The sequence below is a fragment of the Nelusetta ayraudi genome, unplaced genomic scaffold (genome assembly GCF_046127955.1).
Source record: "Nelusetta ayraudi isolate G7.1 ecotype Tasmania unplaced genomic scaffold, CSIRO-AGI_Nayr_v1 ptg000006l, whole genome shotgun sequence".
Lineage (NCBI taxonomy): Eukaryota > Metazoa > Chordata > Actinopteri > Tetraodontiformes > Monacanthidae > Nelusetta > Nelusetta ayraudi.
In genome coordinates this window covers 1,275,496-1,291,936 of record NW_027466056.1, presented here as the reverse complement: position 1 = coordinate 1,291,936, position 16,441 = coordinate 1,275,496, and the positions used below count along the sequence as shown (strand labels likewise).

The 16,441-nt window shown below is 42.4% G+C and overlaps 1 protein-coding gene across 1 annotated transcript in view; it reads left to right on the top strand.

Moving 5' to 3' along the window:
* The first annotated feature begins 3,359 nt into the window (after positions 1 to 3,359).
* mad1l1 (mitotic arrest deficient 1 like 1) overlaps positions 3,360 to 16,441 on the top strand; it is a 39,466-nt gene continuing 26,384 nt past the window's right edge. Inside the window, exons 1-10 of the mRNA XM_076013572.1 lie at positions 3,360 to 3,519; positions 3,619 to 3,759; positions 5,120 to 5,299; positions 5,424 to 5,548; positions 5,650 to 5,731; positions 6,913 to 7,043; positions 7,704 to 7,818; positions 7,973 to 8,034; positions 10,897 to 10,983; positions 12,386 to 12,530. Of these exons, the coding sequence (XP_075869687.1) occupies positions 3,376 to 3,519; positions 3,619 to 3,759; positions 5,120 to 5,299; positions 5,424 to 5,548; positions 5,650 to 5,731; positions 6,913 to 7,043; positions 7,704 to 7,818; positions 7,973 to 8,034; positions 10,897 to 10,983; positions 12,386 to 12,530 (1,212 nt within the window). The 5' untranslated portion in view covers positions 3,360 to 3,375. The remainder of the gene's footprint in view (positions 3,520 to 3,618; positions 3,760 to 5,119; positions 5,300 to 5,423; positions 5,549 to 5,649; positions 5,732 to 6,912; positions 7,044 to 7,703; positions 7,819 to 7,972; positions 8,035 to 10,896; positions 10,984 to 12,385; positions 12,531 to 16,441) is intronic.

Genomic DNA, 16,441 nt, shown 5'->3' with positions numbered 1-16,441 from the left:
TCATCATCCTTTGCTGAAAAAAAAAAAAAGAATTCATATAAAATGTAAAGTCTTGAATTGACAATGACAATAATTGGATATGTATATAGAGTTTGGATTTATAAAAAGACTCCGCATAGACGCTGAAGACGCAAGGGCCATATCCACAAAGATCACCCGTAATCGCTGAAACTTTAGTGTCGTACCCACAAAAGGTTCCTCCCACTTCCCAGCTGTAAAACTGCCCACAAATACGGCGCCTTGGGAGCCAGGAGTGCAAATTGCCGTCTGGTAACATGGCCACAGTTTGAGCCTGAGATCATTAGGTATGAATACGCATGTGGTTGGGGGTGGTGCGGCAAAAAATTCTAATACAAGAAAAATCTATTTCTTTGATTTCAAAAAAACTCTCCTTTGTGCCTCCATATTAGCTTGACTGCTGACACTATCAGAAGGCTGTCAAGGTGCATCAGTCTAATGTGCGATGTTATATATTGGATGTTGTATATTTCACAGTTACCGCCACCTGCGTGCAATTGGGAGCTGTTCTGTAGCTGATCTGATCTCATGGCTTTATAATCTTTTTTGTTATTTAAAGTTGAATAAGAACAAACATTTGGATTAATTGTAACGTTAAAAATGTTGCTTTGATGTGACCAACAGATGACATGATATAAGTCATAGAATTTACAGCGCAGTGATATTTAGTACTGTGCAAAAAGCTACTAAATGATGATGCATCTATGCGAGCATTTGCTTTGCACAACAGATGGCAAAGAAGGGCACATCTGCAAACACTTCTGCTGAGTTATTTCTTACGTTGTGACGCAAGCTTGCACACACACACACACACACACACACACACACGCACACACACACATTTATGCTGTCATAGAGCTACTGCTTATAGCACTCTGCAGTAAAAAAATAAATTAAAAAAACCCAACTGAAGAGAAGATAATGTAATTAGGGGTGGGGGTTGTGTGAGGTCACAATGAGTAACATACTCTTGGGGGTCAAATGAGAATGAGAGGGACAGTGACAGAGGACCTTCCTGCTGCCTTAAAGAATATACTGACCTTTTCAGACAAATTCACACCCTTTCAACATCTCCCTTGTGAATCTCACAAACAAAAAAAAGGCCTCAAATGTCTCCCTCTGTCTCTCACTTGAGCTCGTTTCTTACGTAAACATTGCTCAGTGAAGAAAACCCCTTGGATTTCTTAAGCTGCTCTTAGCAGGGAAATTGCTGTATTAATTTGCTATTAGTAAGGCTGAATGAGCCATGAGCTGACAGCAAAACTATTTCGGTGCTATTTCCACAGTGCATCTGCCTATTCAAAATGCATGCATTCTATCTTACTATGGTGGAGGGGTTTGAGCAGCCAAAGGATTCCGAGAACTAGGATGTTGCGGCTAATGAGCTTGCAATTTCTGCAACCAGTTCCTGGGTGAAGGGCCACTGTCACTGGGGCCTCCGCCATGGAGCCAAGCATGGAACGGGGCCCTTTGGTGAGTACCTGGTGACCAAGCTGCTGCCAATGGGCGCCGGTCGGTTTAAGCCGGAAGCTGCGCCCAGACTTTGTCCACATGTGCAGGCGAGAGCCGATTTGTTCCTGTTTTGTAGCTGATCTGATCGAGTCAGTGTGCATGGTTTCAGCTGTGTGTGTGGTAAATATTTCCATGCCAAATTTATTCAGACGTCACAAGATTAATACAAGTTACCTTCTGCCTCTACAATTACAGGAAACATTTATGTGCACCGCAAACTACTGCTGTTGAGGTAACGGTTTGTTAACTCAACACATGTTGATGCTACATTCATGAGGGTAGTGCCATCTGCTGGGAAAACATCGTACAACAGTCCAACCTCGAATGAGATGTACAGATGTATGTATAGAAGCACTCATACAAACTGAATATTTATGCAAGTTGTTCTTTTCCTGATGTGTGGATACATTATTTTGGCTGACTCTGCACACACACACACACACACACACACACACACACACACACACACACACACACACACACACACGGTCTTTTTCATGTCATCTTCTCATTTTCATGCATGCCACTATATAATTTTTCTCCTAATTAAAATAAAAGTATTATATTTGTAAACATTTGGCTAATTTTCTCATGTTTATAATGTTTACATTAGCCATACGAAAACACTTTGTTGATGGTACATTTTGATTTAAATAAAAAAAAACTTTGAAGACAATAAAACAGAAAACCATTATTATTCCAAGTCTTGATCGTGAACCTATGATAAACACGGCAGGGCTGCCCTCTGTTGGACACACCTGGTAACTCTATACTATAATACGACTGAAGTTCAAACAGCAGCGACAGGAATAAGGATCCCAACAAAATAATCATTTTTCTTTATCGTTCTTTCTTTTTTTAAATAAAAACCGATTTCACTATTGGAAGCATTATTCTGTAGTATTTCTGTACAGCTGTACAGACGTAAACGTTTGGTTAACAAGACTACTAGTAGAAAAACATACAAATTATTAGTCTACCATCGTAGGGAAAAGTTTTCGGACCCCCGTAAAATATCAGTCAGTCCCAATTATTTTCAAGAATTGCTTTGGGTGTTTCAAAAGGTTTGGCTGCATCAGAGGCACACAAACACATATACATCATTTGTTGTTTATCGTTAATAAGACAAAATGTGTGCTGCAAGGGACGTCATCTTACTAAAACATCCACCTCTGTGCCCGCGCAGCGTGAGGCTAAAATGTGACCGTCACTGTACGAGAACATACTGCAGCCTGACTTCACAACTCTCGCGATGGTTCGATGGACTATCGCGATACTAACACGCACTACGTCATCATTCGAGCTGAACTGGAGGGAGTTCCACAAGGCGTAGTGAGCAAAGCTAACGAGCTAGCAAGCAAAAACAACCTAACTGCCATTAACTTTCTCTTGTGCAACAACAAAAGTGTCGTTCGCCGCGTGTCTGTGAGGTGAGGACACATTTCCCCGTGTCGAACCGTAAATATAAGCCGTTTTTGGTTACTTTACGAACCTTAAAGACGTGTCTTGCACCGCAATTCTAGCATTGTATCACTACGTTATGAGTAGCTCTGGAATAAGGGCATCAATTTAAATATCAATATGCATTGTTTTAGTATTATTAAAGAAAAATAGCATTGAAACAGTTCTCATGTCAGTGTAGAATGCTGGGTGAAGAAAAAACAAACAAAAAACCAAGTCAAGTCGTTAAACGTTAATGTTTGATCATACGTGGGGGTTATGAGTGGCATATCGACGTCGAGTTTGAAGTAAATAGACATAAAGAAAAATAACAATCCTCTTATTGACGTCGCTCTGACTTTGTTTCTTGCATCTGTCTCTGCACACAGTGCGCCGTAGAAAAAAATGGATATAGAAGATGACACCACAGTCTTCCAAACGTTGAAGTCCTTCAACTCCTTCATCAGCCAAAGTGAAGCTCCTCAGAGACTGTCGGAGCACTCGCCAGAATGTGGGAAGCTGCAGAGTCAGTACAAACGGAGCATCGAGGTACTACTGATCAACCTGCAGCATCATCACAACTGGTTTTAGCCGTTGCAAGGCCGCATTAATATGCAACATCCGCACTCACCGGCTTTGTCTTGGTAGTTCCTCGGGGCAGCAGAGAGGCATCGCTTGCAGAACTCCTACCTCCAGCTGGACCAGGAGAAGAAGCAGATGGAACTCAGTCACAAGAGAGCTCGATTTGAGTTGGAGCAGACTGTTGTTGACAGTGCAAGGGAGTTGGAGGTACGAGTCAAAACACCTCACTTGTATTCTGGGTATGGACTTAACATTGTGCTTAAGTCTTTGTTTTGTTTTTAAGATAATACAGACTGCATTGCAAAAACCCCCCCAAACATTTAAAATGCTGGAATTAATCCACGAGAAATATCAAAAATGAATTTCTAAACATACAAATTCATATCAGCACTTATAGTTTACAATCATACACTAATTGTAGACTTGTTTTTCTTTTTTCTTTTTTTTTTTTTTTTTAAAATAAGAACGGTAGACACCACTGTGACAGGAGACATTGTGAATGTGTCGCCTAGATTTTATTTTACGGAATCCAATATTGGTTGGTTAACCTAATAAATAACCCCAAACTATTTTTTTTTATTTCTTTTTTAATTATGGCTGAACGAAATGTATCATTGCTGACAAAATCAAAAGTTGATTATTTAAAATTATATTAGCTCAAATACAAGAAAAAGTTGGGTACACAATGTCACATCTTTCATTGGGAAATTGCATGTCACATCAAATCAGTGTTTTCCACACATTTACTTATGTGTGGTACAGCACCACACATCCAATTCTGACCATCACAAATTGATTTCACTATATGCATATATGTATGTCGCCCCAGTTAATCAATCTCCCTGCATTCAGAGCTCTCTTTCCCTCTCCCTCGGTAACACACACACACACACACACACACACACACACACACACACACACACACACACACACACACACAGGAATCAGCTATGATAGGGCGTACTAATACTTCTTCAGAAAGCCTTCCATCATGACTACTGCTTATAATAAATATTCATATTTTACGACCAATAATAGTAGTAGAAAAATGCTTCTGATATTCAATAAAACGGTTTCCATCAAGACTGCGTACTGGTGCATTTTTCAATTTATTCACTAGGTGGCAGCATGTCGCCAATTCCAGTGACAACAGCATATTAAAGTTCCATTGTTTAAATTTGTTTTTAGCAAGACCTCTTGATAGCGTGTTTCATATTTAGTGCAATGTCATGGGGGCTTTCAACATGATGGCAGCTAACTAGGAGCAAGACCTTTGCTCTATGTGTATTCTTATATACATGAAAAATGTTCCAAGGGTAGGAAAAACAAATTACTTTTATTGTACTGCGAGTATACACTTCTGTTTCTGTATATATGGGCAGCCTGTTAAGCTTTTACCAATATGAAAATCATAAATCAAGCCAAATTGTATACACACTGGACCTTTTAATGAATTAAAAGCATTGCATAGACCTCAGGAGGAGGAGTCTTTACCATGGTTTGAGGTGAACTAACTGTGATCCCTAAATAAGAAGAACAGTCGTTAAAACCTCCTTTTTCTATCCAGCATGAAGTCGACCGAAAGCAGGAACTGTTGGGGCGATTAAAGAAGTTCGAGGAAAGAGAGGACAGAGCCTTGAAGAACATGGCGGAGCAAGTGGAGTCAAACCGTGTTCTTCAGATGAACCTGGAAGGCCTCAACAAGAAATTGGAAGAGCGAGATACTAGACTGAACTCTGCTAATCAGGTACACACACACACACACACACACACACACACACACACACACACACACACACACCACTCTAAGCATTTATACTCTGGTCATGTCTCTTATCTTACGCCGGCTTACTGCTGTTATCTGTTCCCAGACCATCAGTTCTTTGAAGGATGAGATCAGAGAGCTGAAGCAGAAGATTCAAAACCAAGACTCAACAATTTCCACTAAGGCTCTGGAAAACCAGGAAGTGCAGGAGCAGTTAGCGTTACAATGCAGGTAGAGATGCAAGACGACTTTCTGCTCTTTTGTCTTGCATGTCATTGGATTATAAGATTTACTGAACACATTTTTCTCTTTCTATTACTGTTTTAAATCAGGAAGTATCAAGAACTCTCACAGCGTTGCCAGAGTCTCCAAGCTGCCCAGTCATCTTGCTCAGAACACATCATTAAGATAAAGGTTGGTAGGACACATAAAAGATGGTATTTTCTTGCAATATGAGGATTTTATACACGTTAGAGCAGCTAATAGTCTCATGGTCCAAAAAAAAAAAAAAATCATTCAGTAAGCTTTGGTGTAAATCAAGAAATGTGAAAGCCCAACACAAACTGGCACACAATTGTGAAGTAGAGAAAAAAAATTAAACATTTTTTTTTTTTTTAAATCTTTTGCAAATAAAACAGAAAAATGCGGTGTACTGCAGTATTCAGGCCCCCCTTTTCTCTGAGTGCATCCAATTGTCTTCAGAAGTTACCTTATGATTGCCGAATGATGGAGTCCACTTGTGTGTAATCTAATTTCAGTACAAATACAGCTGTACTGTGACAGCGTGAGAGGTTTGTTGAGAGATGAAGTCTAAGGAACACACCAGACAGGTTGTGGACAAGTATAAAGATGGTTGGCTTCAGAAGTATTGACTCAGGGGGACTAAATAATTTTGTACATTGTTTTTTATTTTGAAAAAAAATAAATCATTAATATTTTTTCAACTTCACACCTGTGTGGCACTTTGTGTTGGTCTTTCATAATAAAATTCCACTAAAGTATATGTCTGTGGTCATAACATGACAAAATGTGGAGTCTGAATACGTTTGCAAGCCACTGTATATGACCTTTGTGTTAGTGTGCCAATGTATTGTTGATTTTCAGGACTGTTTGTTTGCGCCCCTTCATCCTCAAAAGTGGAGCATACAGAATGTAAAGGAAGTCAAAGTCCTTAAATGACTGTTTGAAAGCACTACAGTGTTACTCTGAAATTTATTGCTGTATGATCGGCAGAGTTGCCAGCTTGTAAATGTTGCCCTTCTCCCATCAGCATTTTGTTGGGGGATTGTAAAGGGGTTTTGCTCTATTAGTTATCAGTGGCTGTAATCTAAAAAATAATTTACGATGAGACATTTTCACCCCAAAATGTCTCATCTATTAGCTACTTTATAACTCATCACATTTTATTGGTATGATGACTCCACACTCTTTACATGAAAATTCATGTATATCGTTTCTTAAAATTTAACAATTTATGGACATGAATTTATAGTACATCTTTGATAAATGTTAAATATGGACGCTCATTTATGAAATGATTTACAATGCAATGACTGCACGTAATTGGGTTGATTTTTATCCGTGTGTGTTGACAGGAGCTGGAGAGACGTCTTGTCCTCCAGGAGCAAGACATGGTCATTGTGAAGACTGTCAAGTCAGAGGCAGCCAGGGTTCCAGACATGGAGAAGGAATTGAAGCACCTCAGAGAGGAAAACGTCTTTCTTAGGTAACAGAAAAAAAAAAAAAAAAAGAGCCAAGTTGAAGTTGTTGATCGTGCATTGTCAGAATGTCGCTCCGTTTAGTTTACGGCGTCTTGCTTTGACTTCGTGTCACTGTAGCAGTATAGGGAGTCCTGCGGGTGGCGGCTTGGCTCGTGTTTTTGCAATTTTCTAAGCCGACACAACACCCTTGGTACCCTATAGTGGCAGATTTCTCTTGCATGTTAATCACATTCACTCGATTTATTGCACAAGAAGAGGGTGATGTGGTAAAAGAACCCACTGAAATTAGACAGATTACATGAAGTAACATGTGTCAGATGCCAGGCTGTCTTCACAAGCTCGTTTTTGAAGCATTACAATAGAGTTAATTCCAATTCTAGACAGAGGCTTTGTTTCTTCATGCATGTTGATTGCCATCGTGCTCAAGCACGAGATTTTGTTTCTGCACTGTCATAACTAACTTGTTTATCTGTGTGGGTGTGGACATGAATTTTGTTGTCGAGTTCTTCATAAAATGTTGTAAAATCACAAATTTACCCACAACCAGGGTAGAGTCATGCATCTCCTCTCAAGGTTAAATATATATACTCATATATATATATATATATATATATATAAAAAAAAACAACTCATGTCATGTACTGTTCTGTGTCTGCACTACTTAGAGAAAACAAAGAGAACTGCAGCCTGTTGAAAGAAGAGGCTGAGGGTCTGAAGAGGAAGCTGGAGAGGACGGCTAAAGCCAAGGAGGACCTCGTCACCATAGAACTGGAGAAGGAGGTAAATTCTGTCGCATTGTTGCTGTTTCATCCGTCATTGGGTCTAAATGTTGTCTGTAAAGCAGAAAAAGTTAAATGGATTTTATACCAAGTTAGTGACTTCACTAGTTGTGCACGAATTAAAACAAAAAAATATATATATATGTTTTTTTTAGAGGCTCACTGAGAAGATGCAAGCCTGGGAGAACCTCGGCCAATCTACTGGACTCAACATCAGGTCTGTTATAGGCTCACCACTAGGTGATGCTGTGGACATTTCACAGCCTTTTTCACTGGATATATTCTAGAAGCATGAAGCCGTATTTGTGTGTGTGTGTGTGTGTGTGTGTGCGTGTGTGCGTGTGTGTGTGTGTGTGTGGGCGTGTGTGTGTGTGTGTGTGGGCGTGGCTGTAATCAGTGTGCTTCTGTGCTTCAAGTCAGAATTGGTAATGTGAAAATGATGACATGTTTGCGCGAAGACAGCCGGGCTCCAATCGCTGCACCATTATCCCATCACACACACGTACATGCATCATGCATACAAACGTAAACTCAACACGCACCAGTGCACTCGGATAGACACACACACACACACACACACACACACACACACACACACACACACACACACACACACACACGCCAGCCACATTCTCTGTGGTTGTCTCTGGCCTGTTGTGTAGACGGAGTTAAATGAATACATCCAGACAGATTATGGGGTTTTGTCTGGATTTGTATCTGGTTTGTGGGGATAAAATGTGTTGCGTGCCTTCAGGAGAAACAGGTTGACGTTTTTTTTTGACAGATTTCTATTTCATGTGAATCATTTTGAGATATTTAAGACTTGGGATAAAGAATGTAGGCGCTGCCCTCGGCATAGACCTGTTGAGACTCATTTTTTTTTAAATCAGTTTTTGAACAGTTTTTTGACTCTTGTTGCTGGAATTTGGAGCTTAGTATTGAAGAAATATAGCCAGTGAGCCAATTTGTGATGCTCACGCTGAAAGTAAAGGTTAATGAAGAGGGCAAATCAACAGTTAGAAAGGAACTCACGCTTGTTTTTGCATTTTACCAAACGGTCGAGTTCATTGTGAGAATTGAGTTTTCTTGCCGCTCCCTCGAAGTCCAACAGTGAGGGGCGAGCGTGTTGTCAGCAGTCTCTTTGCGGAGCTACGTGAAAATGTAAGTGCCAATGAACCAAACCTCAGTGTAGACACCATGTTATCGTTGCCTTGTTTTAAAATGTTATGGTCCTGTGAGTGCCATCAGGCCATTTGTCTATTAAGCCAGTTTTTGGTCCCCAAGGGGGGGAGTTTATTTTTTTGCTGCCGTTTCATGGAGCATTTTTAGTTCATTTAACCATCAAAGCACATAGTGAATAACATGTAATGGACTCTTATTCAAGTGCATGTTCACCTAATTTTTTGGCCTAAAACCGTTTTCCCCCTCTAAATTCAGTTCTGCATGTGTGGACCTGTTATTGCAAATACTTCCATAAAATCTTACCCTAGCAAGGTTTTTTTTTTTTGTTTTTTTTTCTAGAACTATCTCGAGTAGAAGGAACCTCAGTACTTGAAACCTAGTCCGACTGAAAACTTCACCATCTTCCAATCCCAAGTGCTTTTACACGCAGGTGTCCAGTAGTTCACAGCATCTGGCGCTGTAATATACAACAAATGTGTTATTTGCAGTGTCAACAGAGATGGCTGGCTCATGACCTGCAAAAAGGGCTAAACACAGAAAAGAGCCTTTCATGTAAGCTTAGGAGAAGCTAATCCCTCGCTGCTGTCGCAGTGTGGAATTACCTACTCTGGATCCCAATATTATTCAATCATATGATTCATCAACCCGTTTAGTCATGAGATTATTTTCATACCCAAGGCTCCGCCTCACGACAGAGGATGTGGATATCGGTACACACACACACACACACACACACCACCTTAGTTTCAGTCTTGGCTTTCAAGCTTAGAAATTTCCCAGATTTCTCACATGACTCGGGTGATTTCAGTGCTTCGTTCTCCAACAGTAAATCTCAGGCTGTGAGTCGTAGTAAAAATCTGAAGCTGAGGGTTTTTTTTTTCAAACCAGACAGGCCATGGTGGTGGGTTGACCAAATTTGGGTTAAATCTGCTGAACATCTGCTGCGTCACTACGCTTTGCAGAGTTTTGTGGATGAAATGAATTCTACCCCAAATTGAAACATTTGGGTGTAAACTGAATGAATAAACAAGCAAACAAACAAAATATTAATAATCTACCTTTCGTAAAATTGCTTTGCTAGACCGCAGTACATAAGATCTTGCTCATGTGCACTCAAATCATCCTGGTTGCAGTGTATTTCTTTGGGATAGTAGAATGCGTTATTGCCGCACTCTGTTGCGCGGCATGGTGCAGACAGGCCCTCAGCACTGTGACGACATTTGTCCCGTCCAATAGGAGGGAAGCCGGTTCTGAAAGCTCCAACCGCGCAGCCTGGTCTCTCCTATTGGATGTGCTAAATGTCGTGTCGGCAGAGTGTAGGGAGGGGCCCCATAAGACTGAAAGGCTCAGTGTGTAAGATTCTGTCATCTAGTTGCCAGATATTAAATTGCAGCTCTCCCGCCCTCCCTCTCCTAAGCTTACCAGTGAACTACAGTGGTCTTTCTGCATCAAAAGCAATGTCCTGACAACTGGGTTTATTGAGTTTTCCATCTTATTACGAGGTTTCTATAAATATACGTATTGAAACAATATATTTGCCTTTAAGTTTAAACTTAATTTTACTACAAGTCATCATCAGTCACCTGTATGCAGGCCACCTGTACGTACAGCCTCCGAGCCGCCGCTGGCTCTGGCAGCCTGTGTGTCAGCACTTCATTTACTTTACTCTGACGCTCAAATGCATATTGCTCTATTGACTCTCACCAGTGTTCCTCTTCTAATCTCTCCCTCTGCTCGAGTGACAAAAGATGATGTGAAGGCCGTGGTGTTGATCCGTTCTGTCCTCTCTGTGCTCTCGGGATCCTATTGAAATTGCATTGTGTGCCACTGTGAGCGCGCCTGCGTCGGCACACGTGGATGCTCACTGTCCTCTTTGTGTCTGTCTGTCTGTCTGTAGGAAACCAGAGGATCTGTCCAGGGAGGTGATTCAGTTCCAGCAGAGGGAATTTGCTCTGAAAGAGCAGAACTACACCCTGATCAGCCGGTAAAATAAAACTACCGGTAGTTCACACTCACACGTATCATCCCTCCCTCCCTCTCTACTCTCTCTCACTCTACTCTCTCTCTCTCTCCCTCTCTCTCTCTACTCTCTCTCTCTCTCTCTCTCTCTCCCTCTCTCTATCTCTACTCTCTCTCTCTACTCTCTCTCTCTCTCTCTCCCACTCTCTCTCTACTCTCCCTATCCCTCTCTCTCTCTCTCCCTCTCTCTATCTCTACTCTCTCTCTCTACTCTCTTTCTCTCCCTCTCTCCCTCTCTCTATCTCTACTCTCTCTTTCTCTCCCTCTCTCGCTCTCCCTCTCCCTCTCTCTCTCTACTCTCTCCCTATCCCTCTCTCTCTCTACTGTCTCTCTCTCCCTCTCTCTATCTCTACTCTCTTTCTCTCCCTCTCTCTCTCTCTCCCTCTCTCTCCCTCTCTCTATCTCTACTCTCTTTCTCTCCCTCTCTCGCTCTCCCTCTCTATCTCTACTCTCTCTCTCTCTACTCTCTTTCTCTCCCTCTCTCTCTCTCTCCCTCCCTCTCCCTCTCTCTCTCTACTCTCTCTCTCCCCCTCTCTCTCTCTACTCTCCCTCTCTCTCTCTCTCTCTCTCTCTCTCTCTCTCTCTACTCTCTCTTTCTCTCCCTCTCTCTCTCTCCCTCTCTCTATCTCTACTCTCTCTTTCTCTCCCTCTCTCGCTCTCCCTCTCCCTCTCCCTCTCTCTACTCTCTCTCTCCCCCTCTCTCTCTCTACTGTCTCTCTCTCTACCCTCTCTCTCACTCTCTCTCTCTCTCGATCAGCCTCTGTGCTTCTTTCCCCGACATATCGAACACAATGGATCTCTGAGACTTCTGTAATTGTCGCAAAGTTAATTAAACTGGTCCTGATTCTAGTAGGACAGCAGTGCTGCAGACAGAAGTGTGTGTGTGTGTGTGTGTGTGTGTGTGTGTGTGTGTGTGTGTGTGTGTGTGTGTGTGTGTGTGTGTGTGTGTGTGTGTGTGTTTACTAATTAAACATTTCCGGTTTAGACAGAGGTGATCTCTGTCAGGACGCTGTGCGCATGCTCTGGTGTGTCCATAAAAAAAAAATTGCTAACAAGCTGTCCTCTGCTCTGTGTAATGAGCTCACTGTGGAATATATAAGAACGGCAGAGTAGAGGAAGATTGGAAGAGAAAGGAAGGGTGAAGCAGTGTGCTGTGATTATCGTTCCATTCATCGTCAAAGCGTCAAATCAGACGGCGTGCGTAAATTCTGCACTGACAAAACATTTCTTTTTTTCCCCCCTCCTTGTCTGTAATTGAACAGCTAATCTCAGACTGAGCCCGTCTCGCCTCGCTCCTGACCCTGACCCTTGTGGCTTATCTTTGTGCGTCCCAAATTGTTGACCAGTTATTTCTCTCAATCCATCAGCGTGATGAGCGCCGAGCAGTCGCAGGCTGAGATGCGAACCGAGCTGTCCAAGCAGAGCGCCAAAACTCTGGAGGAGCAGAAGAAGCGAGAGACGCAGGATGCGCTCGTCCGTCGACTCCAGAAGAGAGTGCTGCTGCTAACCAAGGTGCCCCCAAAAAACACTCAAGTTGCTTTAAAAACCAAAGCACAGGATGCAGATACTTTGTAACCGCTTGTTTAAAGGTCCGATGCGTTAATATTTTGACTTGATTGATGTTTTTTCTATTGGCAAAAGCTTAATGTACTGTCCATAGATATATTGATAAAAGCAGTACAATAAGTACCGTATTTTCCGGACTGTAAGCCGCTACTTTTATCCCACGCTTTGAACCATGCGGCTTATGCAAAGGTGCGCGGCTTTTCTGTGGATTTTACGTCACCCGCCATGGGCCCGCTTTAGCAGGAAGTGCAAAAACGAGACAAGCGGCGGCACGGAGAGCAACACTGACATGCGACTTTATTGGTTCCAGTGCGCATGCAGAAAAAGTGACAGCGGTTCAACGTGTGTTCAGTGTTTTCAGTGTTTTCAGTGTGTTCAGTGGGTTCAGTGGGTTCAGTGGGTTCAGTGTGTTCAGTGTGTTCAGTGTGTTCAGTGGGTTCAGTGCGCAACTTTGCTGTTTTGGCTCTCGTCTGTGTGTTCTCTTGTCTTTATGCGCTCTGTCTTTGTGAGCTCCGGTACGTCGCTGCCTTGATCGAGTTCTGGTCCGACTCCATGCCAATTAACCGAGGTGACCAGCGGGGCCCCGCAAACAGGATCCGCGGTGCGAGTACAGAGTCGCGGGCTCGCAGCCGCCGAACCGAGCCGATCCGCTCCACGGACGACACACCTGCGGCTTATAGTCCAGTGCGGCTTGTATATGGACACATTTGTTTTTTCCCCTAAATTTAGCTGGTGCGACTTATATTCAGGTGCGCGATATAGTCAGGAAATTACGGTAATTTGGTTTTTCTACCCTTAGAACCGTTCTTATATGTAAATAAGAATTTACATAGATCAAGGGTCTCGCTCCCAGTTAGCTGCCATCTTGCGCCACCATATTTCTAAGGAAGCCTGGTGTGGACAATCCAGGCTCACCCGACAGTGTGTTTTGTAATTAGGGTGAACACTGGCATATTCAAATAAGCCGACAAAGGTGGGCGAGGTGTCCAGGTTTCTTCTTCAGAATCTCCAAATATTACACACTTAACCTTTGTGTGCACTTGGACGCTTGAAAAAAAACTTTCCTTATCATTCTGACACAGGTTTTTTTTTGTGACCATGCAGTATATTTGCCAGGTGTATTTGCCCTCCGTCCAAACTGCTGCAGTGATTTCAGTCCACTCGCTGCTCACAGCGCGGCCTAATGTGGGGAGTTTAGGTGTTAATTCAGTCAAGTCCTGGAGTTGTTGTATTTTACAACTGCATATTGTGCCTTTGGCGTCTTTGTCATCATTAATTAACTTCACACGGTCCCACGCGGCACTCCATTTTTAAGAGCTTCACATTTATGTTGTTCAAGTCTGTTCTCCTCATCTCGTTGGCGCTCTGTGGAGAAGCACCACTGCACTCATTCAAATGGATCAGTTTAATCAATTCATTGTTTGCATCCTTAATTAGGATTCAGTTCCTAAAATGAGAGAGAGAGAGAGAGAGAGAGAGAGAGAGAGAGAGAGAGAGAGAGGAGAGAGGGAGAGTAGAGAGAGAGAGTAGAGAGAGAGAGAGAGAGAGACTATTATTTAATTATTTTGCTTATTTAATTTAAATATGAAGCACCACTGCACTCATTCAAATGGATCAGTTTAATCAATTCATTGTTTGCATCCTTAATAAGGATTCAGTTCCTAAAATTAGAGAGAGAGAGAGAGAGAGAGAGAGAGAGAGAGAGAGAGAGAGAGAGAGACTATTATTTAATTATTTTGCTTATTTAATTATTTTGCTGGTCACTTTTAGTGACCAATGGTGATGAAATATCTCAGAAAAACTGATCAGTAACTCTGTCAGGCTACAGTGACATAGCAGCCTACTAGCACAGTGAAAATATGAATGGGCCCAGGACTGTCCCAGATATTGAGTTGAAATGTTGTTAAGATGAGTGTGTTTGAGATGAAAGCTGTTCACCTTTGGAAGTGAGTGGAGCCCAACGTGGCTCAAAGACTTAGACTTAGACTTTTTATTTGTCATTTAAAAACATTCACTTGTCAGTGTACATTTAAAAACAAAATTCCGATGCACCAACTACCGATAAGAACCAACAATGACAACACAAAGGAGAAACAACATAGTCAAGTAATAAAGTGCGATGCATAAAGTGCAAATGATTATGTGTATGTTCAGTGCATTGTATGAGTTGGAGGGTTATTTTGTGTTCAGTAGTCTTATTGTGTGAGGGAAGAAGCTGTTGTAAAACCGCGTAGTCCTGGTCCATAAACTGCGGAACCTCTTTCCAGAGGCCAGCAGTGAAAACAGTCCCTGCAACGGATCAAGAAGTTAGTGCAAGACACATTCTGTCCTCCTCTCTCTGTGGTGAGATCTAGCTTCTGTCATGTGTGGTGGTCTCACTCAAACTGCTTTGGCTTAGCTGACTGAAAACTTAATAGCATCTAATACAATTTCTATGGGAACTACATAAGCCCGTGTTCCTCCTGTGCTGTGCTTTAAAATGAAAAGTAAAAGTTTTTTTTTTTTTTTTTTTTAATCTAGGAAATGCTATTAGATTTTTGATTTAGATTAAATTAATTACATTGAACGTTTATAGACTGTAGATAGCATAAGGGCCCGGGGAGGTTCAGAAAACAGACATGCACTGACCTCCAAAAGTGCTTGACTTTATTTTACTTCAGCAACCTTTAGGGCTCCTACACACTGAAGTGCAGGGTGGCGGCAGCGCACCCATTCATTGGCTGTGTCTCAATTCAGGGTCTGCATCCTTCGAAGGCTGCAGTTGCGTCACAGCACTGCGTGAAGGCTAGTCCCAATTCCCAAAAATCCAAAGGACGCTCCAAATGCGCCCTCGAAAATGCGCCCTACTTTTAGCCGATTCCAAGGCTGCACCGCTACTATCCTTCACCTCCTTCTGTATCCCAGGATGCTTTGCGTGCTGTTGCAAAGCATCCTGGGATCCTGGGAAGTCAGCTGAAATTAGCGCCATCTACTGGCAAAGACACCACGTATAAATTTAAGTATTGAAATTTCACATAAAATAATAGTTTTTAACGTAGGATTTTTGCTTATTTGAACATCCAACGCCATCGTTATATGGCGAACCAATGGTTAGCTTGATGCTATGAAAACGTCACTTCCGGGGTTGGCCAGCAGGAGGGAATGGCGGTGATGCAACCAGGAAATACGCCGAAGGCTAGACAGTCCCGTGTGGTTACCGGGGAGGCGGGGTTTGGGTCGGTCCTTCTGGGCCGGGTCCTTGGGAGGACGCTTCCTTCAAAGGATGCAGACCCTGAATTGAGACACAGCCATTGTGTTTTTTGCTGCGACAGCGCAAGGGTGGGGTTTGCGTGTTCAGTGTGTCGGGGCTCTTATTCTTTCACTATTTGTTTCCCTCTTCATCTCCACCTTTCTGTATTTGTTTCAGCACAGTTCCCCTAACCCTACAAACCACAGTTTTTGTTGATACAAGTTCAAAAGTCCCAAAACAAATTAAAAAAAATGGTCAATTGTAAATGGACTGCAGTTATATAGCACCTTCACGGTACCCCAAAGCCCTTTACAATTCTCATTATCATCATCTCATACTCATTCACCCATTCACTCACACACTCGCACACCAATGGGTGGCTGCTGCCATGCAAGGCAGGCTGGGCTGCTCCATTAAGAGCAATGTAGGGTTCAGTGTCTTGCCCAAGGACGCAATGACAGACTGGGATGGAGCGGGATTCGAACCGCCAACCTTTCGGCCAAGCCACTCCACCTGCTGAGCTGCTGTCGCTCAGTTAGGATTGAAGAGTTCCTTTGCATACATTTAACATATCTGAACCTGAATCATGTTATGCTTATCCTTTTTATTTATTTTTTAGTGTCTCAAT